Here is a 24,536-nt window from a genome sequence, read left to right on the forward strand (position 1 = left end):
TGGGAAAAATAAAAAAGAGTTTTTGAAAGTCCAGATGACAAGATATCAAAATATAGTAATAAGTTAAAAAGAAAATTACTAAATTCCTAAAAGAAAAAAAATCTTAGAAGTGAACTTTTAGTAAAACTGTTCTTTGCAATTTTAAAGCCATTTTTCTGTCCTCTGTTGTACTTTCTTCCTCTATGTATTTTTCCATAGTTAATGAATACTGATATATCACAATACCACATATTTACAAACCTATCAGTTGATACTACTAGTAAAGCATTAGCAAATACTTCTGAAAACCTTTGAAAGTGCTTTTTAAGCATCATCACTAAAAGCGATAAACAACTTTACGAATTAACTGCCATATTCTTAGATACATGCAGTCTCTAAGTAATTTTTTAATTTCCTCAAAAATAAACCTATGTAGTTTGGGTTGTAACATAAACCTATGTAGTCAAACTCAATTTGAATGTAGTAATTCCAGTAGAATTCCTGCAGTAGGGGTTTATTAAATATTACTAAGTGAACATATGCTTTGATCTACTCTATCTTAACTCAATACCTTCATAAATTCAAAAATATTCCATGCAATTCCTCACTACACGTTTCCTTTTTGTAAAAATTTCTCCATTTCAGCTTGCAGCAGTATCTTTGCTGATGAATGACATGTTTACCCTGTCATTCAATTATATTTTTCTCTCTTGTAATGAACTTTTCTTTCACATGTTGCTGCTAACATATTCTTGCTGTATCAATAATGATGTCTCATCATATCAATTCTCTTTCAGGTAGATAGGAATTAATATTGCTATGAGTCTTAAAGAGGAAAAAATATTGTATTTGGGATCTTTCAAATCTGCGTGTTCTCAGTTTCCAGCTGTTTTTTTTTTTTTTTTCTTTCTGTTGACACAAATCATAGGTATGAAACCACACATTACTTCCAAACTGTGCCATTACTTCTTGTTTAATGGTGGGTAATAAACCTGGCATACTTGGAATAGTTGAAATCTCTGTTTAATAGTTTAAATAGTTTAACTCTCTATGTTAGTTAAAAATGAAAAACTCCACAAAATTAATGGATCATTTAGAATATTTCACTATGACTACATCTGAATTCTTTGGCTGAAGCACCATATCTTCCTTAGAGCAATAGGCTTGGCAAGATAATTAAGGAATTACTTCACCTAAAATAGTCACAGAACCCTGCGGCATGCCTAGGAGTACTCTTGCAAAGTACAACATCAATGCAGCTGGAACACTGTAGCATGAAGCAATGCTGACAGATGCAGAAGACAAAAGCAGCCAGAACACATGATGAATTGTCTTAATGAGTAGACTCAAATAATCATTTATTACCACGTTCCTGAATTGAAACCCAATTAAAACCACAGGTATTTGATATATCATTTACTTTGTAAAGAGATTCTCTTTAAGATTTTTGTAGTATACTTCCATAATCGGTTGTAGGTTATGTAACTCATTTTCCCCAAAGCAGCCATATAACAAAAACTGAGAAACAACTGACCTTATAATTAAGAATGTATTAATTGAACTGATCCTAAGTCAGTGATATTATAAAACAGGATTGTGGAGAATCCAAACACTGCAAATAGGTAGAAACAATGACAAGTGAAGGGTTGACTGTCCAGTGGTGGACACAAGTTCTCTAACTGGATGAAAAAAAACCATAAGAAAATATTACCTGCTAAAGTCTATGATTAAAAAAAAAAAGTGATTGATGAAAATGGGCACGGGTTGACTGGGGGAACACAGGAAGAAAACAAGACAAAGAAGATCCTGGAAATAAAAAATAGCACAACATCAACATTGTGACATAAGGAAGAGTAGAGACACAATGTCAGACATTAGGTAAGTAGTGACACTGTATAAATCTGTTTGTGTTTTGAAGTGTAAGGCAGAAAAGCCATTCACTCAGGCTATAACAACTTCCTAGCTTGCCCCCTTCATAAAAAAAACATCTGCAAAGTATTCCTTCAACAATCTGACCCCAGGGGTGATTCCTCAGCCAGCATATAGAAAATCTTCTACATAACGTGCTCTACATAGTCTCTTGTCCTCCAGTTTAAGACTCTTAACAGCATTCTCAGTTTTATTTGAACTTTCTATGCATACCATTCTGTACAGAAATATATTATCTGCTCAAAGAATAGAGAAATGACCAAATGCTATCACAAGATTAACAGATCCATGCTGACATCTTCATCAGTGGAATGACTGTGAAAAGACCTTCTAAGTTATCCTATATTATTCTTGTAAGTCTGGACTACGCATCAAAAATTAAGCAAGATTACAGGTTATCAAAGAATGAAAACTTTCATCTTGCAACTTTCTTACCTCTACAGAAATTCTCTAATAAGAACTCAAACTAAATGTTCATTTGCGATGACCCAAATACCAGTTGCAAAAAGAAAAATAGTTTATTTAAACGTCAATGAGTTTCAGAATAATGGCAGCTTTACCTACTAAGAAAATCAGCACAGGAAGCAATTAACCACCAGTGGAACACATTGGGGTCTTCAAGAAATGTGAGGATAGTTTGCAGTTCCCTGTCTACAGTCAAAGGAAGATGTAATATAGCTCTAAATACAAATCTAAACTGGAATGCATTAGCTAACAGTGTTTAAAAAAGATGATATTCAACAACACATCAAAAGAAATGAAAACATTACGAACAACTAAAAAAGACATCACCACTCTCATTATAAACACTTCACTTGAACATAGGAAGTTCCATACAAACATGCGGAAGAACTTCTTTATGGTAAAGGTGACAGAGCACTGGAACAGGCTGCCCAGAGGGGTTATGGAGTCTCCCCTTCTAGGCAGATATCCAAGGCCCATCTGGACACCCACCTGTGCGACTTATTGTAGGGTAGCTGCTTTAGCAGGGGTGTTGGACTCACTGGTCTCCTAAGGTCCCTTAGAACCCCAGCAATTCTGTGACTTTGTGATGAACAGATAACTTTATTGTTTATTTGTATTCTGGCCTCCAGACTGCCCACACAACGATTCAGAAACAGATTATTTTTAGAGAAACGAGACTACACTGCATAAAGTATGAGCATGAAAATTGAAGATAAAATGCATTCCTCATTTCTGCCACATTCTAAGTTTGCCCAAAGGTTTCTGTTTGATCTGATTGGGAAAAGATTTAGTACTTCAAACATCAGCTACATTCTTAAAGTCTAAGGGACCAGGAGAGCTTTATTCCCATCCTGATTGAATGTCAGGTTTTTTTTTACTTTCAGACGAGCATGGAATAAAATATAACCATAGAACTAGCAAGGTTAGAAAAGATCTCCAAGATCATCCAGTCCAACTGCCCATCTACCACCAATATTTCCCACTAAGCCATGTCTCTCAGTACAACATCTAAATGCTTCTTGAATGCTTTCAGGGACAGTGATTCCACCACATCTCTAGGCAGTCTGTTCCATCGCTGGTTGGCTCTTTTGGAGAAGATTTTCCTAACATCCAAACTCAAACTTTGCTGGTGCGACTCGAGGCCATTCCCTCTAGTCTTATTGCTAGTTACGTGGCAGTAGTTGACCTCGGCTTCACTACAACCTTCCTTCAGGGAGCTGAAGAGAGCAATATGGTCTCCCCAAGCCTCCTCTTTTCAAGACTTAACAATCACAGTTCCCTCAGCCAATCCTCACAATGCTTGCCCTCCAGACCCCTTACCAGCTTCGCTGCCCTTTTCTGAACATGCTGCACCAGGGCCTCAGTGTAGTGAGAGGCCCAAAACTAAACACAGTACTTGAGTTGCAGCCTCACCAGGGCTGAGTACAGAGGGACAATCAGTTCCCTGCTCCTGCTGGCAACACCATTTGTTACAATCCAGATGCCATTGGCCTTCTTGCCCACTTGGGCACACTGCTGGCTCATGTTCAGACAAGTGTCAACCATCATCCCCAGGTCCATTTCCTCTACACAGTCTTCCAGTCACTCTGCTCCAAGCCTGTAGAACTGCATGGGGTTGTTGTGGCCAAAGTGCAGGACACGGTACTTATTAACTTCATCTCAATGGCCTCAACTCAGCAATCTAGCCTGGCCAGATCCCTCTCTGTAAGGCCCTCCTGCCCCCAGGTAGATCGATCCATCCTGCCAAGTTGGTGTGATCTGCAGACTTACTGAGAGTGAAATCAATACCTCATCCAAGTAATCAGTAAAGATCTTAAACAGGACAGGACCCAATATGGACTTAACACTGTACTTCAAGATAGGCAAGCAGACAGACAGAAATACACAAAGGCACACATACACTTGTCATATATAGTCTTACAACTTTACAACAGTTTCCTGTCAAGCATGAAGGAAGCAACAATTTGTATCTTTTTCCTTTTGAAAACACTTTTCCAACAGAAAAACAGACTCATTTTTAAGGAACATATAACATTTAGTGTATGGAAACTATATAGGCAAAGTGTCAGACAAGTGGTGTTTGAATAGTTCAGCAGAAGAAATAAAGACTGTACTACATAGACTGACTACATACTTCCTTCTGGGCTTTTTTAGTATGTATGATGTGTTTGTAGAAGTTATAATACTTTTTAAACAATTCTTTGCAAGCCTGTATGAATACATTCATCTTCTAGATTAATGCTTTTAATGTATGAAGGTGTAACAGAACTGGGCAAACTTTCGAAGGAGTAAGAATGAAATAGATCTTGAAGTACATCTTCTCTTTCTGAAGTTCTATAGGAAATTCTTTCTTTTGCAAGCTGATTGTTAGTAAGTGCAAACCCAAAACCACAAAGATCTTGATTTTTTTCAATGGAGAAGTCTAGATCCCCATATTGCTATATTGCACTGAATTCTGAAACCACTGCTAGGAGCCTCACCATTAGGCAAATCTGCACATTTCTATCTCAAGTCATTCTATCTAGTCTAGCCTCCATTAGCCACAAACCAAATAACCACATTTAAAAGCCTCAGAACCAAAAAATAGCTACCACACGTGCTATAGCTCTGCTCAAAACATCAGCTTTGCAGTATTATCAGCAAGCAGTTTGATTCAACAATGGAAACTTCTACTCGCATGAAGCATGCTGGAAAGATGGTGCTTGAACTATGGGCCAATCTTTTAGAAATGGGTGGTGAGACTTTTGTTGAGAGTCATATAAGATTAGGTAAGAAACTGAGTCACTATACTAATTACAACTGTAAAATTTTACACCAATTGCCTCTAAGATTTTAGAGAAAGCATGGAACAACAAGGAATCACTGCAGTTATAGAGTAGTTAGGGAGTTTCTATCAAGTATGATGACACTGAAGGCTAAGATCTCCATCTACTCCAAGTGATCTAAACCACAGTTAAGCTACAGTAGAACTGATGAGATCACTGTGACAAATATTGGACGAACAATTCTGCTATTTTATCATAAATGCATATCTACTAAGATACAGAAGACAAGTGCTTTCAGAGGACTTTCCCTTCAGAGCCATGTATATCAGATAAATCATTCAAATTAAATTATAACCAGAAAGAAGATAACTAAAGCACAAAAAGCAAGAAAAATAAAACAATATGAACAAGCCAAATGAGACTCAGTTTTCCCCAAAATGGCAATGTGTTTTTGTATGAACTTCTCCTAAATAATTCTTGCTGTCTTTAACAAGATTCTGCACACAAGAAGGGTTGGGTGAACAGATGTCATGCTAGAACAAAAATGTTAGAAATGTTTTCAAGATCTTTTAGATGAAATTATTCAAGATGTTGGGCCTAAAAGTCACAAAACTAGACCCAGACAAATACACACACATTTTTTTGTTTTACCTTGCTGCGTTGGGATCCTGTGACCTTAAGGAAGGGCAAGGACAAGAAGCGAAATAGCAATAAGAAAAATAATTCCAAAATTTTTTTCTGCAGGTAAGTGACCGACCAAATGAATACACAAAATTGTTTTTTGAAGAGCTAATGCACAATTTGAGTAGAAGTTTCATAGCTACAGAAAAAAAATAATGTAAACAAGAATAATCTTTCAAAAGATAAATTTGAATACTAAACAAAAAACGCAGTATAATTCAGATAAGGAGCATTAATTAAACCCTTACTTGTAATGCTGTACGTTCAACTCAGTGACTTTCCATTTATACACTTTTGCCTTTATAAACATAAGTCTTTTAAATATCTAATAAGCATGCATTAGTATACTGACAAAAGCTTACAGAAATTTGTTTAGTCAGTGATAATGTCATACATTGCATTTCCAAAAATAAAACTAAAAAAAGGAGTGTGAAAATTTGGAATCACACTTAGTTATTTATCACAAAACAGAAAATGATATATTAGTTCAGTTTTTAATTCAGCTGTTCTACAATTCTGGAAGGACTAAAAGGAATTGGTATTTTTTCTAACTTCTATATATTGCAAAACAGGAAACAGACTACAGCAGTTCCTTGCTACCTCGTACAGCATTTAAAAAACATTCACAGCATCTGATATGTATAAAACAACGAGAGCTAATTGTAAGCATGCCCCAAACCCCTCCTCAAAAAACTAAACAGCATACGTAGTTTCATATCAGATAAATTATTATATCTATAAATATTAAAAAAGAATAAAATCATGCATTTCCTGTTTCTCTGCTTTAGTAAATGTACTAAACACAAGTATTAATTGATTAGCAAATACAAGACAGCTTTAAATATCAGAATCATATATCCACAAAGTTTTCACAAGTTAACTCTTTACTGTCCCTCAGAATAACAAATTTCTCTTGATTTTCATTTTCTTGGTGGAAAAAGAGAGACAGATCACAGAGCAAACAAGGGCTCATATCTTTTACTGTTGCAATAAACTCACGTATTTGCGTTTCCTCTTGCAGAGGATAGCACTAAAAGTTCTATATTAATCCACAATAAATACAGCTTTCCATTTTCAAGATAAGAAAATGCTTGGCAGTGTTCATTAAAAAAAATTAAAAAGCATCTTTTATTAAGAAGTACTACTGTATAGAGAAAATTAAAAATACTGCATAAATTACTGGTACTGAATATGAATGGCTTCTGCTTCTGTATTATTTCAGTATTTTTATCACATAAAAACTGAAGTAGAATCTGATACCTTGCAAGATACAGTCTGTTACTATCAGACTTCTAGAATAAAATACCATTATATTTCTCTTCAGCAACTAAACAGTTAAAGTGAATCAACTAAACATCAAGATTTACATCATTTATACTACTACATTTATATAAACCTTCTTTTTGTGACAAAACATCTGCTTTTGTTTTACTGTTGTGAATCTGATGACTCATATTTGCCAATTCAGTTTCTGACATGTAGTTCACTGCCATAATAAGCTGCAGTAAGCCATGAACCAAGAAACATAAATGTCAATTGGAAGCTATGAAAAATGTCTATTATGAGAAGAAAAAAAAATACAGAAAAAAAAAAACAAACATCAACAAGAAAAATACCACCAAAGAAACAGAAGTATAATCTTACTTCAAAGCTCTTCACTTCTTCTTCACAATCATCATCTTCTTCATCATGGCAACTCTGATAACACACAAAAAGAAAACATTTACTAATAAGCTCAAGAAAGGATAGGGATTAGTTGACCAAAACCAGAATTTCTCTTGATCCTCATCATTAATGTTATTAAAACAAAAAAGACGTAAGAGGTAATGAAAAAGTTACCTTTGCCATTATGTCAGCGTAAGCCATATACAGAAAATCTTCATCCAATTTGCTGGGGAAAGAAAAAAGAAAGAAGATTAGAACAATAATAGTAGAAAAGGCACTCCAAAATTTTTTTAAGCACCTTAAAAATCACTTAAAGTATTTCCATGCTCATAATTACAAAAATCTTTTTTGAAAATGAGGACTAATACAAAATGACTAACTAATACAAAATGAAAATTAAGGCTAGCTACAAACACAGTGCCCAGATATCAAGAAAACAGATTCCAATGAAGAGAGCATGGTTAATTTTTCCATTATTTCTACAAGTATAATTAATACTTAGAGTATCATTTTCAAAAATAAACTCAGAAAAGATAATAATTACTGAATGCTGCCAGAAGTACAGCATCCATGTCTATGACAAAGTTTATGAGGCATCTGCGTGTCTTTGTGAAACTCATTAAATCTTATTATCAGTCATGTTAAAACATCTTCACATACTAGCACAGACCAGAGAGGTTTCAGTGTAATCCAAACTCACCGTGTGTACATATCTACATGTTCTGGTCTAAACCGTGCAATTTAACTTAAAGACAGATAACTTTAAATACACATACACCCAGCATAACATTTCACACTACCCCTACCATTTTTCTGTTAAGGCTGTTCGACTGAACAGTAGAATCAGTTGATGCAACGGATCCACTCTTTTAAGGCTTTCATCTTCTTCTGGTGGTTCCTCTCCAGGTTTCTTCAGGGAAAAAAATAACATAAAGGTTAAGGGAAAAAAAGCATATTAAATTATCTATTGTGAAAATGATTTTTCACTTTCTTAAGCATTAAACACTTGCATACATTATCTTGACATGGTCAGTCAGGAGGAGACAAGCAACTACACCATGAAGACTACGTTATGTGCAAAGCTTGGGAACTCCTCTCTTCATAGAAATCAACTCTCATTTTCAAATTCTGAAACATTAGTCTCTTTCTCTCAATGTTAACAAGCTTCATCAGTGACAAGGTGACAAGTTAAAATCCTTTGTTTGAATTGCTATGTCACGTATAATGCTCCCTGAGGAACACTATTCAAACTTGAAGCTCATCAACAGCATTAGTCAGAAGGAGCCATGTTTACCAACAACAATAACGAAGAATTCTACATGGTGACAAATCAATAATGTATAATAAATGTTTTATATCAATCAATTATGTGTATATACATACGAATACATACAAAGTTGTTTTTTGTTCCTCCCCTCCCCCATGTTTATTTTGCTTTCTGGTTTAGACAGATCTAGTTAGCTTTCTCTAGAAAGAAAATTTCTTCTAGGCATCATGCTGGCAATGATTGAAACAACGTTTTGAAAAGGATCTATGCAAATTCTGACCTCTGACTTCCTGTCTTTTCCCAAAAGATATTTCAGACTATGTCTTTCATTGCTTAAGTTTTTAATTTTTCTTTTACAAAGCATGTTGTCGGTCACATAAAATTGGTTATATAAATTATACCTACTCTTTCTCTCATTTTCACCTACCAGCATGCAATACAGATAAAAAGAATTGCATGCACTGTCATGACTGTAGAAGTAAAAAAGAAATATTATAATGCCAGATATTATCTATTATCAACAAGAACTGGCCACGTAACAGGTGAAAGAAAAAGGATTGTTTATTGCCAAGAAGCTGCCTCAAAAATGTTCCTCTGTGAACGCCTTTAGATGTCTCTGTTTATTACATTTCGTATATGTCTGTGAAGTCATCATTTTCCTCTCAGTTCTAATAAACATAAATTGTAGGTGAGAATTCACTTCTCCTTGACATGTAATCACAATGACTGTTTCACTAATAGGTAAAGACAGTTATGCTAGGCATGGAAAGTTCACTTCACATGACCATATTTTCAGTATCAATTACAAAATCGGAACACAGCAAAATATAATTGGAATTACATGTTACCATTATGGGGGATGCTCTTCTGCTCTTCAATTTCGTTTAGGATGCTAATCTTTCTCTTTAATTCAATGGCAGCATTCCATAACATTATCATTCAAAAAACCTTTCTAATATTACCAAAATTGATGAAGAAAATGGCAAAAATTCTGTTAATATTTCATGAAATTTATTAATTTCCAGAGATTTAATTCAAATTAAATGGAGGATAAAATTCTCCACTAAGTTAAAGCATTTCCTGGCATTTCTCAGAAAATAAGCTTTCAAAAATTTTAGTGTTTTGAGACATTTGCCCTATAATTATTTATGCTTAAAAAGTTTAAAGTGCACTTAAAATAAGAGAAGAAAAAAAAGTAAGTCATGGAAGTTTTAGTTGCCATTTCTAAATGTCAGGATCTAAAAGAGTTGCTTTTAAAGGAATTTCATTGTTAATCTTCTTTTAAACACATTGTTCCCATAGGTCATTATGGTTCAGTGATGCCTACCAATGAACTAATAACAAATTTATTTCACATAAGTTCAAAATTTCATAAAACCAATGCAAACAAAAGAATTTTAAATTTTGTCTATGATTTTAACTTCCAACTCTAAAAACCTAGCTTCACTAGAGGCTTAATCTGTTGAATCAAAATTAAGGACAAGCAGAATTAAGCTCCTTATAGTTTTTTCATATACAGGAAAGATATTACCAAATTTGTATAAAAAGACTTATAGACAGAAGATTCAGGAAGGAGATCTGTGTTAGCCTAATCACGTACTTAAACATTCATCTCCTACATACAGAAAATGCCCGTTTCACAGGCCTGGATGGTCTGAATCTGGCAAAGTCAGGAAGGAGAGAGTTTTCAGAGAGAGTTTTAATTGCATTTCTTCTTTTAAGCTATTTCCTCTTAACAGAAAAGAGAATCCAAAATTCTCAGTACTGTGAAACAATGTACTAAGGCATGGTACATTATAGTTGCTGACTACAGAGAGCTAAAGAATGAGAATTCTTGGCTACGCTCTCTGAGCCCTGGCTTCTTTCCATTTTCTACTCGATATCTGAACAGTTCAGAAACACCAGGCCTTTTAACTTTAAACACAATCCAAGGCTCTTTCCTTTCTCCCCTTCCTGATGAGCCTGGACCCTCTTTATTGTAAGAAGACTGACTTGGCCCTGACAGAGATGGAAAAAAACTTCCTAGCACAGTCATTCCCTATCTTAATTCTTACCCAACCCTCACATAAAGCTAGATATCTGAGAGATGATTATAAAAGGAAGAGAACACAAGCCTCTAATGAAAATCACCCCAGGGATTATCAGGCATTGAGTCTAACACCTTGACTGATGGTAAAAATCTTTATTTCCATGACCAGCAATCCAATAGGACTCTCATGCACTGGTAAGTCCAGCGAACAACATTTACATATCTATAACTGAGGAACTGACTCATCTAAGACTAGAACTCCTCTAGTTTCCTATTCTAGTCTTTTGACTTAAATGGCTTTAATGGGGGTTGTAATGACTTCAAAAACATAAAAATTAACTGTGAAGAAAGAAGGCAACAAACTGTTCCCTTTCTGCACAGGGCAGGTGAAGAAAGGCAATATCAGCAGCTGGCATAGACAGAAAGTTTTATAATGACTGAAGCCAAGAGGTAGATTGCCTAAGGAAATTCTGTAATCTCCAGTGTTTTTGTGATTTTTAATATGTATCAGAATGTCTTGGTTATAAGCTCACACTTTTGAGTAGCGATAGCTCAGATAACCTCTTACATGTCTCAGAGACTTATGATTATACAAGATGAATGTTAATCCATAATACATTCCCACAACCCTTTGCACCCAGACATACTGCTAAATCTTCTATCAGTTTGTCTTCAAAATAGTGTTCTTCTGTTTCAATCCAAGATTTGTCATATCCTTGAAGAAAGAGATTGACAGCTCGGTGCCTATAAAGGATAGTTAAAACAAAAGTTTTAAATTCATAAAGAGAAGATCTGGTCAATATAAATTTCATTTTGCTTGAAGAACTGTCCATACATCGTGGCTACCATTTAAAAAGGAAGCAGAATTTCTATTGGAAACCATGACCAAAGCATTGATTTTAAAATTGGTCTTTACATTCAAGTTTTCTATTCAAAAGAGTTACACATTAATATTTGTAAATTTTGGATTAAAATATAATAACAATGTTTTCTGGAAAAAATAACATAGAACTCCAAAGAAATAAAATAAATCACTTTGCCACATTAGAGAATTTTATTTTAAAATGAAATATTATTTTAATTTCAATACTAAGATAACAGCAATGGATAACACTGGACTGTGCTCAAGAACTTTTTTAATTGTTCAAGATTAGTCTTACACATTTAAAATCTTAAATTGTTTGATTTTGAATGAGCTGCGTGGTTTCCTTTCCCCTAAGGACTCAATACAAAGCACAAAGACAAAGATGCATCCATAAAGAATTTTATTACTTAATTATCTAAGATAACTCTCAGTCTCATATACCAAAAATGAAGAAGTACAATTGAAGTATATAGGAATGTCAGTTACATACAGGTGATCTACACATTGGAAGAGGCTACAAATTGAATTAGCTTTGTTCTATTTTCAGCTGCCAAGAGAACTTCATTTCAGGTTAGTATGATATTACAGACTCTTGTGTTTCCCAGGACAGACTCAGACACACCATAGTAAATGTGATAACAACAATATGCATTCTTAGTAAGATTTACTTTATGTTGAAAATACTAGATATAATTGTTCTGGAAACTATTTAGCTACTGCATGAAAACACAGATTGCTTTTTCTGCACATTCATTCCTTTGAATATCTTAGGACTTTAAGACTCATTTGACTATAGATTCTAAACTCTATTGAACAAAAGGAAAATAAAGGAACCTCAGGATGAAACAGGCAACCTCAGATGAAAAGGAACCTCAGGATGAAACAACTACAGTATGTGCATAATTTCCTAACAGAAAAATAGAAATGCTCTTCCTCAAAGTTCAAGATAGACTACTTTTCAGATAAATAGTACCAGTTTATTTCTTGTGTATAGTACATATTGCATCAAATAATAGAGGTAATTCAATAGTTATCACAGAATTGCAGGGGATGGATGGGTGAAAATCAAGAATCAGACTAAAAAAGGACATCTGATGGCTGGGGTCTATTACAGGTCACCTGATCAGGGAGAGGCTGTACATGAGGCCTTCTTGATTCAATTACAAGAACTGTGCTCGCCGGCTCTTGATCCATCCTCTTGATGGAGGATTTCAAACACCCAGATGTCTCCTGGAAATGGAATATTGCAGGCTGCAAGCAATTCCAGAGGCTCAAAGTGTGCTGGAAGCAACTTACTCATCCAACTATTAGACAAATCAACCAGAAGATGAGTGTTACTGGACCCACTGATAACTAATGCAGAGGAGCTCAAGAAAGATGTTAAGATTGAAGACACTTTAGGCTGTAGTGAGAATGGCCTGGTTGAGTTTGCAATATTGAGGAAAATAGGCCTGCCAAAAAACAAAGTCAGAACCCTGAACTTTAGAGAGCAAAATTCCAGCTGTTTAGGGAATTGCCAGATGAGACCCCCTGGGGAGTAGTCCTTAGAAAAAAAGGAGCAGACCAGAGCTGGCAACTCTTTAAGGACACTCTTCCGAGGACACTCTTCTCTGTCCCCCAGTATAGGAAAATAAGAAGAGAAAGCAAAAAAAATCAGCATGTCTGAGGAAGGACTTGCTGGTCAAACAGAGACAAAGAATGACATATACAGGCAGTGGAAGCAGGAATGGGTGCCTGTTGTTGAATAGCTGTTGCTGTTCAGACATGCAGAGCTAAGATCCAGAGAGCCAAGACAAAATGGAACTGAATTTGGCAAGGGATGTGAAAAATAACAAAAAGGGATTCTACAGGTACATTTATCAAAAGAGACTGGCCAAAAAGAATGTAATTCATCTCATAAATGAGAAGAGAAAACTGACTACAACAGACATGGAGATGGCTGAGGTACTCAAGTTCTTTGCCTCAGTCATCTTCAGTGGCAGACAGGATTCTCATTTCTCACACATTCCCTGAACCTCACACCTGTGAACCTCTAGATGGGACTGTGGGACTCTCCTACTGTAAGAGAAGAGTAAGTCCAATACACCACCTCCCAAAACTGAACAATTATAATTCTGCAAAGTCCAGCGACATGCATCCTGGAATCCTGAAAGAACCAGCAGATGTGGTTGCCAAGACATTCTCCATCATATTTGAAAAGTTGCGGCTGTCAGGCAAAGTCCCTGTTGACTTGAAAGAGCCCATTTTTAAGAAAGGGAGAAAGGAAGACCCAGGGAACTACAGACCAGTGAGCCTCTCCTATGTGCCTGGAACAGATCCTCTTGGAAGACATTGTAGAATCACAAAAACATAGAGATTCAACAGGAACTCTGGAGATCACCAAGTCCAAACCCTCTGCTAAAAGCAGGTTCCCTACAGTAGATTTAGAACTAAAGTGTTGTTCAGGCAAGTCTTGAATATCTAAAGAGAAGGAGCCTCCACAATCTCCCTGGGCAGCCTGCTCCAGTGCTCCATCACCCTCACAATAAAGTTCTTTCTCATGTTTGTATGGAACTTCCTGTATTCTAGTTTGTGTCCATTGTCCCCTTTACTGCAGTTGCACACCACTGAAAAGAGCCTGGCCCCATCCATTTGACTCCCACACTTTAGTTATTTATAAACGTTGATGAGATCACCTCTCAGCCTTCTCTTTTCTAGGCTGAACAAACTCAGGTTTCTCAGTGTATCCTCATAAAAAAGATGATCCGTTAACATCTTCTCATCCCTCCACTGGACTCTTTCTAGATTATTCCCAACTTTTTTGATTTAGGGAATCCAGAACTGGACACAGAACTCCAGATGTGGCTTCATCAGGGAAGGGTAGAAGGGGAAGATTAACTCCCTCAATATGTTGACTGTGTTCTTCTTAATGTACCCCAAGATACCATTGGCCTTCTTGGCCACAAGGGCACACTGCTGACTCATGGCCAGCCTGCTGTCCATGAGGACACCCAGCTCCTTCTCCGTGAAGCTCCTTTCTAGCAGGTCAGGCACATGGTTGTTTGTCCCCAGGTGAAGACACTACACTTCCTCTTGTTGAATCTTAGAAGGTTCCTCTCCACCAAACTTCCCAACCTGCTTACATCTTGTTGAATAGCAGCACTGCCTTCTGGCATATCAGTCGCTCCTTACAGCTTTGTATCATCAGCAAACATGCTGAGGGTGGACTATGTGCCTTCACTCAGACCATTGATGACAATGTTGAACTAGACCAGACCTAGAAGCAACTCTTAGGGAACACCACTAGTTACCAGTCTCCAACCAGACTGCCCTACCTGTCAAAATCCTCTGAGCTCTGCTGTTTAGCCAGTTTTCAATCCACCTAACTGTCCACTCATCTATCCCACGCTTTCTAAGCTTCATTACTAAGATGTTATGGGAGACGGTGTCAACTGCCTTGCTGAAGTCAAGGTATACAACATTCACAGCCATTCACTGCTCATCCTGCATCTACCCAGCCAGTGAAGACATTACAGAAAGGCTACCAGGTTGGTTAAGCATGATTTTCCCCTGGTGAATCCATACTGATGTAACCTTATCCAGAACAAATAGTTCCATCACTTTTCCACGAATGGAGGTGAAGCTGACTGGCCTGTAGTTTCCTAGTTCCTTCTTGCCCTTATTGAAGACTGGTGAGACACTGGCTATCCTTCAGTCTTCAGGCACATCTTCCATTTTCCAACACCTTTCAAAGATGACTGAGAGCAGTTTGGAAGTCATTTCTGTCAGCTCACATGGGTGTATCTCATTGGGGCCCATGGATTTTTGTGTGTTGGTTTCAGCTAGACACTCTGTGATCGTTCTTTCTCAACCAAGCAGAAGTCTTCAATACCCCTAGATTCTTATGTCCAGAATCTACATTCCCAAGGGACAGTCTTAGTAGTAAAAACTGAAGCAAAAACATGTTCAGTAACTCTACTTTCTCAGTGCTCATTACCAGGGCACTCCTCTCATTCAGAAGCAGAATCACATTCTCTCTAATATTCCTTTTGCTATTGACATACTGAAAGAAGCCTCATTTCCTTGACCTCCCATGCCAGATTTAATTCCAAGTGGGCCTTAACCTTCCTTGTGGCATCCCACCATGTTTCTATATTCCTCCCAAGAGACCGGATCCCTTTTCCACTTTCTGCAGAATTGCTTTTTTCATTTGAGCTTTACCATGAACTCCTTGCTCCTCCATGTGAGCCTCTTGGCACCTTTTCCTGATTTCTTATTCTTAGAGATGCACCAATCTTGATCTTGGAAGGAGGGATACTTGAACATCAACCAACTCTCTTGGGTCCCCTTACCTTACAAGGCTCTTACCCATGGGATACTTCCAAGTAGGTCCTTGAAGAAGTCAAATTTGTCTCTTCTGAAGTCCAAGGTTCCAGTCCTACTTACTGCTTTGCTTCTTCAACACAAGATCGCAAACTCCACTATATCATGACTGCTATATCCCAAACTGCCCCTAACCTTTAGATCCCCACCCAGACTTTCCTTTTTAGTAAGAACAAGGTCCAGCAGCACACCTCTCCTTGTTGGCTTCTCCACCTCCTGCATCAGAAAGTTATCTTCACTGTATTGCAGGAACTTGCTGGACTGTGTGTGCTTGGTAGTGTTGTTTATCCAACAAATATCAGGATGATTGAAGTCCCCCATAAGAACCAGTGCCCGGGATCATGAGGCTGCTTTCAGCTGTCTGTAGAAGGGCTCATCAACTTCCTCCTCTTGATCAGGCAGCCTGTAGTAAACACCCACAATGGTGTCACCTGTATTAGCTTTTCCCACGATTCTCACTCATAAGCTCTCAACTTGTTCATCCTTAGGCAGAGCTTGATTCATTCCAATTGCTCTCTCACACAGAGTGCCTCAACCATCTTGCATCTCAAGCCTGTCATTCCTAAAAAGTACTTAACCAGAGTTATACTACATTTTAGGAGGAAATTCATCTCCTAACATATATATATATATATCATATATATATCAGTCATATATATAATATAGTGACCCCAATATGACCGTTTTTGTATTTATCTCCTGTGAAAGGCATCCACTTTTCAAAAAAGAGAGTATAACAGGACAAAAAGGTGGAACAAGTTCAAGAGTAGAGAACCACAGATTTAAAATGATATTGTCATTTTATTTTCAGAATGTATATTAAAGAAAGGAATGAGATCTATTAAAAGAAAGCACCATAAAATGTACATTATTTAGCTTCTCAGGCACTATTTGCATATTTTTCTTCCTTTAGGTCTCACCGAATAGCATTATGTGCACATAAACACAGTTGGCAATGATAGAACAGATATAGCTCTTACCTTGGCAAGTTATACAATGGTGCCATTCTAAAGCAAGCAACTACTGCTCTTTTCCTCTGTTTAGACAGCAGCTTATGCCAAACTGCTTTTTTGGACCGCTGAGGATGTTCAACCTGTTATATAAAATATATATGGAAAAATAAACAATGTCACAGTATCTCTACTCCCTGAGCATAGTAATAACAACAAAAATGTTAGATAACAAATCAGTTGGAAAGATAACAAAAATTAGAGATGGGAAAATGCGTTCTAGATGGAGTTCAAGTGATGAGACAAATTAAAAAGAAGAAAAAAACAATTCAAACAACATCAAATCAAACTGTCTTCCCTTTTATGGCATAGATATTCTCCTTTTTTACTCAACCCTAATTCTTAGATATTTCAGATTGAGTATTATCATCAAGCCCACCTGTTAGGAAATCTTACATTTTAGTACAAAAAAATTTCATGCTTTCTTTCTTTTGTACACAACTCCTTACATAGAGTGCACACTTCCACAGTGGCCCAGAGGGAATTTTTCTAAACACCACCAAGTTTTTATTTCTAATGTTTATCATGACCAGCAACAATAGAAAGGAATTATATTTTAAAATGAGACTTAGGTACAGTGATTCACTTAGAACTAAATCACTTTCGTGAATATAAATATCAGAAAACCACAGCTGCCATCACTGAAACCTGGTGATATGATTTCCATGAGTGGAATGTGGCAATTGTTAGCTGCAAGTTGTTCAGAAGGGACAGATGTAGAAGGAGAGAAGGAAGAGAGAGAAAGGAATTGTGTGAAGAGCTGCCCCTAAAGAATGGCCATAAGCAAGTTAAATGCCTCTGGGTGAGAGTTAGAGACTGAGGCAGCAAAGGGAGCCTTGAGGTTGGGTGCATGCTACAGGCTGTTTGATCAAGGAGAGCCTGTTGATAAAGCCTTCTTCCTCCAGCTACAGGAGGCATTGCAGTCGCAGACTCTTGTCCTGCTGGAGGACTTCAGGCACTTAGAAATCTGCTGGAAAATTAGCATGGCGAGCTACAGGCAATCCATGTGGCTCCTGAAATGCATTGAGGATAACATCCTAGACCAGGTAGTAGGCAGCCCCAACAGGAGTGATACAATGACGGACCTGTTTCTCACTGTGGTCCAGAAGACCAACAGCATGCTAAGGTGCATAGCCTGACTCAATAACTGGGAACAATGATTGTAGCCATGCAATACTTTTCAATGGTCTGTTTATAGTTTTTGTGATTTACTTCACTTCTGCTTAAAAACTGATAATAAAATAATTACAATAAAATAAAAAATAAATAATAATAAAATAAAATAAATAATAACATAAAAAAATAAAAAAAATAATAAAATAAAAAAAATTAAAAATTGATTTGATTTAACCTTCACAATCCAGTACGGTTGAGGGTGAGGAATTAATAGAGGATTGTTTTTTGGAGGGGCTTCTACTTCATTTTTAGAACTGTTCTACTAGTGGAATATTAGCTTTTCTGACTCCCAGCAACATCAGAACAGTCAATGGAAATTAGCATTAGCTGAAAGACTTGGTGATTCTCACTTGTATTAAAATGAAATATTTTGTCTTAGAATATGTAGTGATGATAATGTGTATAAACACTCAATATTCAAACATGAAAACATAGTTATCAAAGATAACTTCACTAGTTTAGTGAAATACAAAAAATAATTCACAGTTAGACAATAAACATTTAATTAAACAGACTGAAAATGCCACAAAGCATTCAGTAAAACTGGAGAATTGCACTTGTAAGATTAAATGGTGACACTCTAAAATAACTTCCTTTCAAAAAATAAAAACCCAGTTATGAGCTCGTTATGAGGAAACATAGAAAAGTAATCACAGCAAACACACAACAAAGTCAGTACTAGCAATTTAGAAGTCAGACAAATCCAAGTGTGTAAGTTAGATAATTAGTAATGTCTTCACAAACAACTATAAAATTCTCTATACTTTCCCAGAAGAAATAGCCTCGGCCTACACAAGCAGATCTCTGAAAACAATAAAAACAAATAAATTAATAGTTCATGGAAAGAAAACACAAAGAAATAGCTGAAGTACTGATCTTTGCAAATACCATAAGGTCAGTGACTGTATGTGGACAACAAAAGACTACCTCAGATTATCATAGAAACAGTCCCAGTGTTCATTATAATAAATAATATTATAAACACATAGGATTATCAATTTTGGCAAGAGAAAAAAGGAAAATATAACAAAACAAATCTTAAAAAAAAAAAAAAAAAAGCACAACTACATATGGGCAATTGTCTACAGAAGAGGAATGAAGCTTTGGGACAAACTCTCTAAACTAATAGTCGGAAAAAAAAAACAACAACACAGAAAAACAAATAAATAAGCAAAGTAGAAAAAAAAAAAACCAAAATATTGAAACCACAGAAAAGTGAAAAATACATAGCAGTAAGTGAAACATGAAAATTAAATTTTTCAAGTAGTCTTTGATTTGTAGTATGCACTTAGATTTTTTTCTAATTGGTATATAGTAAATTGCACTCTGAATTTGCTCTCTAAAGTTATCAATAGAAAAGTTGTATATCAAATCATCTGACTGTCCAAATTCATATAGCTAAAATATGCAACTTCAAAATATATAGATAGTTTAAGTTTAATATATAGATAGTTTAAGTCTTGTTATTTCCATAACTGAAGAATCTTGGGAAAAAAAGACGTTTTTTCAGTAATCTTGTTTTTACTTGCATTTCTTTGTGCAGGGACAATTTAGTGATCACTTCCTGCTAACTGCAACACACCAAAAAGAATCTGAAACACAGATGTTACTAGATCCTTTCCAAATAAATGATGGTTATGATGATGGAGATGCTGAAAAACCATTACATGATTAATATGACCATAAGATATTGCATTAAAAACTACAAGGGAAAGTATGTTAACAGTAGTATCAAATGAAAGAAAAAAGAATATAAAACTAAATATGTCAGGTGAAAGTACAACAGTTTTGTTTAGAATAAAAAGCAGTGGAATTGGGAAGATATCCCTAACCTGTTCCAGATGAAACAGTACATTAGCTATATCAAGAACTCTTTCCACAGTCTTCTCTGGATCTGATGAATCTTCAGTCCTGTTAGGTAAATCTTTGTAAAGTGCCATCTGCCATCTAATGGCGGGATCCTCAAGCTGCAGGAAAAAAAATTTCACACGTAACCAATGCTCAAAATAGAGTGATAAACAGTTCAATTAACACAGAAATTGTTTGAAAGGACAAAAGAAACACTTTATATTGCTGAGCCATACCCCTGAATGACTAATCCACACAATGCCCACTACATTCACTGGAAGAACACAAGAAACAAAACTGCAGACTGATTTGTGCAATATTTGTTCACAGCTTTCCAAGGAACTAAAATAATTATAATCATATAAAGAGCAAATGATCATGGGCCAACTATTATCAGTGATGAATATACTATCTAAGGAAAAGTACTAAATATGAAGTAGATAGAATTTTATACAGCGACTTTCCAGTTACTAAAATAAATAACAATGAAATTGTTGCTTTGTTATTTGCATCTTAGTTTTGAGTATTAGTCATGGAAATAAGTATTATTTGTATCTGTTTTTTGCATTTAAACTATTTTCAATTATTAGAAAATCCTATTTTTACTGATTACTAAAAAAATTAATGCTATTTTATGAAAAATGAATTGAAGATGCATTTGCTGATTGACCTACAAATTATAAAAAGCTGTGTGAAGTGAAATACTTTCTAATTTTTCTCTTTATATTTTACTCCATTTTAGTGATCTCTGACTCTTAATTTTACTATTACCCATCTTTTTTTTTTTCTTTTTTTTTTTTTTTTTTAATATTTTGTCTCCTCAGTGCTCCTACTATACAACACCAATGAAACACACATTTCATGTGTGTTTTTTTGTGCCAATGGCACTGATGACAAATGGAATACAGTAACGATTTTACTGAGAGCTGTGACCAGTGATCCAATTCCTGACTGTGCAGTTTAGGTGTAAGTGACCACTTTGGGAGACTAAGCCCCAGGAATCTGAATAAAGCTTAAACTCAGCCCTTACTTTTCTAAAATATTTTTGTGGATCCAGATGTCAATTTTTGTCTAAAAAGAGACGATAATGCTCATTTACCTCCACAAAACATCTTCTAATGCACAATTTACTGGACTTTCATGAATGATTATAAACTTACACAGTCACTCAATAGTCGCTTATTACAACCTAGAAAGCTACAATTGGCAGTCTTTTCTTCCACCTCTTGGCTTTTCCTTTTCTTAATAACTGTCAAATCCACATCTGTGTGAGTATTTGACTGTATCATCATGGAAGAATAGTCCACAAAAGACTTCTTATGCACAGGGAGAGATGTCTTTTGATCTGAGGACTCCACACATTCTATCAAAGTACAGATTTTTTGTATAGGTAATTTTCTAAGGGTATGAGTACTTGACATTTCAAGATGTGAATTAGAATGGCTGGAAGAAGATTTTGGTGACTTGAGCTTCATCTGTGTCAAAATGAATGCAAGTTTTAGCATGAATTTCCTGAAATAAAAGGCTCGGTACTGAGTAACAGTATGCAGGCATGTAAGGAAAGGAAAGACAAAAATAGGGTGAAGACAAATATAGACAATGATAGTCAAATGCATGAAATAGACACTGCAACATTTATAGCTAAAGATTTAGGAGCATGATTATTAAAAAATGTTGTCTGCAAGAAGAAATCCAGATAAATCACATATAATGCAAATGACTGAACACAGTGTCTGTGAGAAACCAAAGTGGTCAACAAGAAAACATTGTTAGAAGAGAGACTACTGCTATGCTAGCAGAACTCCTTGAAATAAAATTAGACTTTCCACAGTGTTAGGTTCCTCTGTTCCGAGAGCCGCCTTACACAAACATCATTACAACAAAGTTACATATTAACTAGTAACATTAAATAATAACTGAAACTATTTATTCAGCTTATATTTCTTTAATATCCAACTGCATCATGTGCAGAAGGGCAGAGTATGCATATTGCACATTAGCACTGTCTTTTTTAACAGGAAGCATGATATCTGACCGTATCTGATGTTTACTCAATTCTGTCACAGGAAATGGTGACCAAATACTAATGACATCAGAGAACTGCAGAGTAACTGACTGTAAGTACTGAAATTAATGTTAGGCACTGTATCTTTAAATAATTAAATTAGACACGTTTTTACTTTGAACTCTAGAATACATTAGCACTAAATGATTCAAGACAAGATACCTTTCAAGCCACTGAGAAACAGCAACTTATAAATAGATAATAAACCACATAAAGCTAACAAATGTAATAATAAATTGAAGTTTTGAAAACCTAGGAATGCTGTGTTCTGCCCATAATTAAATGGGCAGAACATTCCCATAAAGGTCAAAACCAGGGTTTTCATAGCCAGTAAAGCAATATGATATCAAATAAAGAAGTTCGAAAATAAAGCTAGATACAAAAGCTATTTGGCTTTGTTAGCTAAATACAGTGTTGTTCCATTTAAGAATGCCATTTTTCATTCATTTACACTTAGGAAAATCAGAATCAATCCTTATAAATTTACAACAAGAAAATGTGTCAGTTAAGATTGGGATTCAATAAAAAATAATAATCTATACTGCTTCAAAAATACTTTCTTTTCCATGAGCTAAAAAAAAAAGGGACAGAACATAATGATTTTTTACTTTACAGAATATGCAAAGGTAACAGCTTCCTTTTCCCTTTAAATTCAAACTGATATAAGGTAACATCATCTGCAGATCCTATCACAAATAATTAGAAGGTAGAGCTTAAACTGTGATAGGCCTTGTTTACATGCCCAGTTTCATATTAATTGTGTTCATAGGGATTCAAAAGGCCACAGGCTATATTACAAAGTGCATACATAAGCACTTAAATAACTAATATTTAAATGTTGAAATTAAAAAGTTACCTGACTGAAGAGAAAAAGAGGTTACAAGTTATCGTAAATAACTGAGGCAAGTTCTTATCATATGGCACCGATAAATAAATTCAGTGGAAAAAAGATTTTATCTTTATAAAAGCTACTTATAAATTACCTTGCCCTGGAGATGAAGATTACTGCGAATGATATCTCGTACCTCATCCTCAGTATCTTTCTGTCAAGAAATTACAAATTATGTGAATCAGGCACGGAAGGCAGTGCTGTATAAACATTAAGCTTGGGTTCAGTCCAAATAATAATTAAAATTGACAATGAGGAAAACAATGAGGAAAAGTGAGGAAAATTTCATTGGAAATATGTCTTTTTGGATGAGGTAGCCATATTCAGAACTCACAGGAACAAGTTTTGGATGTCACCACTCATATTTATTCATATCAACTCAACAGACTAAATTTGCATTTGAAATAAAAAAATACCGTCTCATACATATGCATATATATACAAACACAAACACACTACAACTTTGAACAAAGCTTTACCAAATGAAATTGACACTTAGTTCTTACACGCATTTCCAAATGCAAGCTTCACAAAACAATTTAGTATAAAAAATTAAGAGTAAGAAATAACAGTTTTAATTTAAGAATATTATTTCTGCCAATTTATTGATCATTTAGAAATTAAACACGCACAAGTTCAAACATTTTTTTTGCCTCCAATATGAGAACAGCGCATAGATTACTGCTATCATCACCCACTGTGCCTTTATACAACAAAATTAGCCTTTATTATGAATAAGAATTCTAACTATATATTAGTTAGCAACATTAAAATGAAAAAGATTACATATCAAGTAGAATTAATATGAATGTTCCACTTGTAATTCTAGCCTTAATTTTTCACTTTCTAGGCTGGACACTGGAAAATAGCAAGGGCAGACACTTCGCCTAGGAATTTGAAAGTCAGAAGAGCAATGTCAAGAAACATTAGGAATTCTAGAATATTTTCTATATAGCATTGTTTATTATGAAACATGATCAAGCATTTTCCTGTCAAAGTGCTCTTGTTGTAGGAAAACAAAGATTGCATAGTATTTGTGCCATACTGTGAAAATGAGAGCAATGCAAAGAACTGAAAAATTCCATTAGTAAAATAATTCTTCTTTTAGAAATGCCATGTGAGCACCTACCATGCTGAATCGGTTTTTGGCCAGTGCAATTAGATCTTGGTCTCCAGGAGCACAAATATTTAGGCCAATAGGAAGTAATCTCTTCAGTGCTGCCACAATGAGAGAGGTCTGCATAGAGTACCGGTCACCTTTCCGCTTCATCTTCTTCCTCTCTTGATCAGAAACTGCTGCCTACAGTATAAAACAAAGATGGAAAATAAAATACAACATATCAAATATTAAATAAATCTATTATTAAACAGTTAGTTGTGCTAACAGCTTCACACTTATTTCTGGCTTGACAAATTAAATTCACTACTTCCTCTGCAGCTAAATAGCTATTATTGCAAATATTTCACACCAGCATCTTCAAAGACCAACTGTGTTTTTCAAATGACTACCTATTGCTTCTCAACCCAGTGTTTTAACTTCT

The 24,536-nt window shown here is 35.4% G+C and overlaps 1 protein-coding gene across 1 annotated transcript in view; it reads right to left on the reverse strand.

Annotated features, from left to right (window-relative positions):
• Positions 1–24,536, reverse strand: part of RYR2 (ryanodine receptor 2) — a gene marked incomplete at both ends in the record, with an annotated part of 341,640 nt that overhangs the window by 42,658 nt on the left and 274,446 nt on the right. Inside the window, 8 exons of the mRNA XM_079550429.1 lie at positions 7,464–7,517; positions 7,659–7,710; positions 8,291–8,394; positions 11,428–11,524; positions 16,988–17,100; positions 20,026–20,160; positions 23,090–23,149; positions 24,125–24,295. Of these exons, the coding sequence (XP_079406555.1) occupies positions 7,464–7,517; positions 7,659–7,710; positions 8,291–8,394; positions 11,428–11,524; positions 16,988–17,100; positions 20,026–20,160; positions 23,090–23,149; positions 24,125–24,295 (786 nt within the window). The remainder of the gene's footprint in view (positions 1–7,463; positions 7,518–7,658; positions 7,711–8,290; positions 8,395–11,427; positions 11,525–16,987; positions 17,101–20,025; positions 20,161–23,089; positions 23,150–24,124; positions 24,296–24,536) is intronic.

The sequence above is a fragment of the Tetrao urogallus genome (genome assembly GCF_951394365.1).
Source record: "Tetrao urogallus genome assembly, chromosome: 2".
Classification (NCBI taxonomy): Eukaryota; Metazoa; Chordata; class Aves; order Galliformes; family Phasianidae; genus Tetrao; species Tetrao urogallus.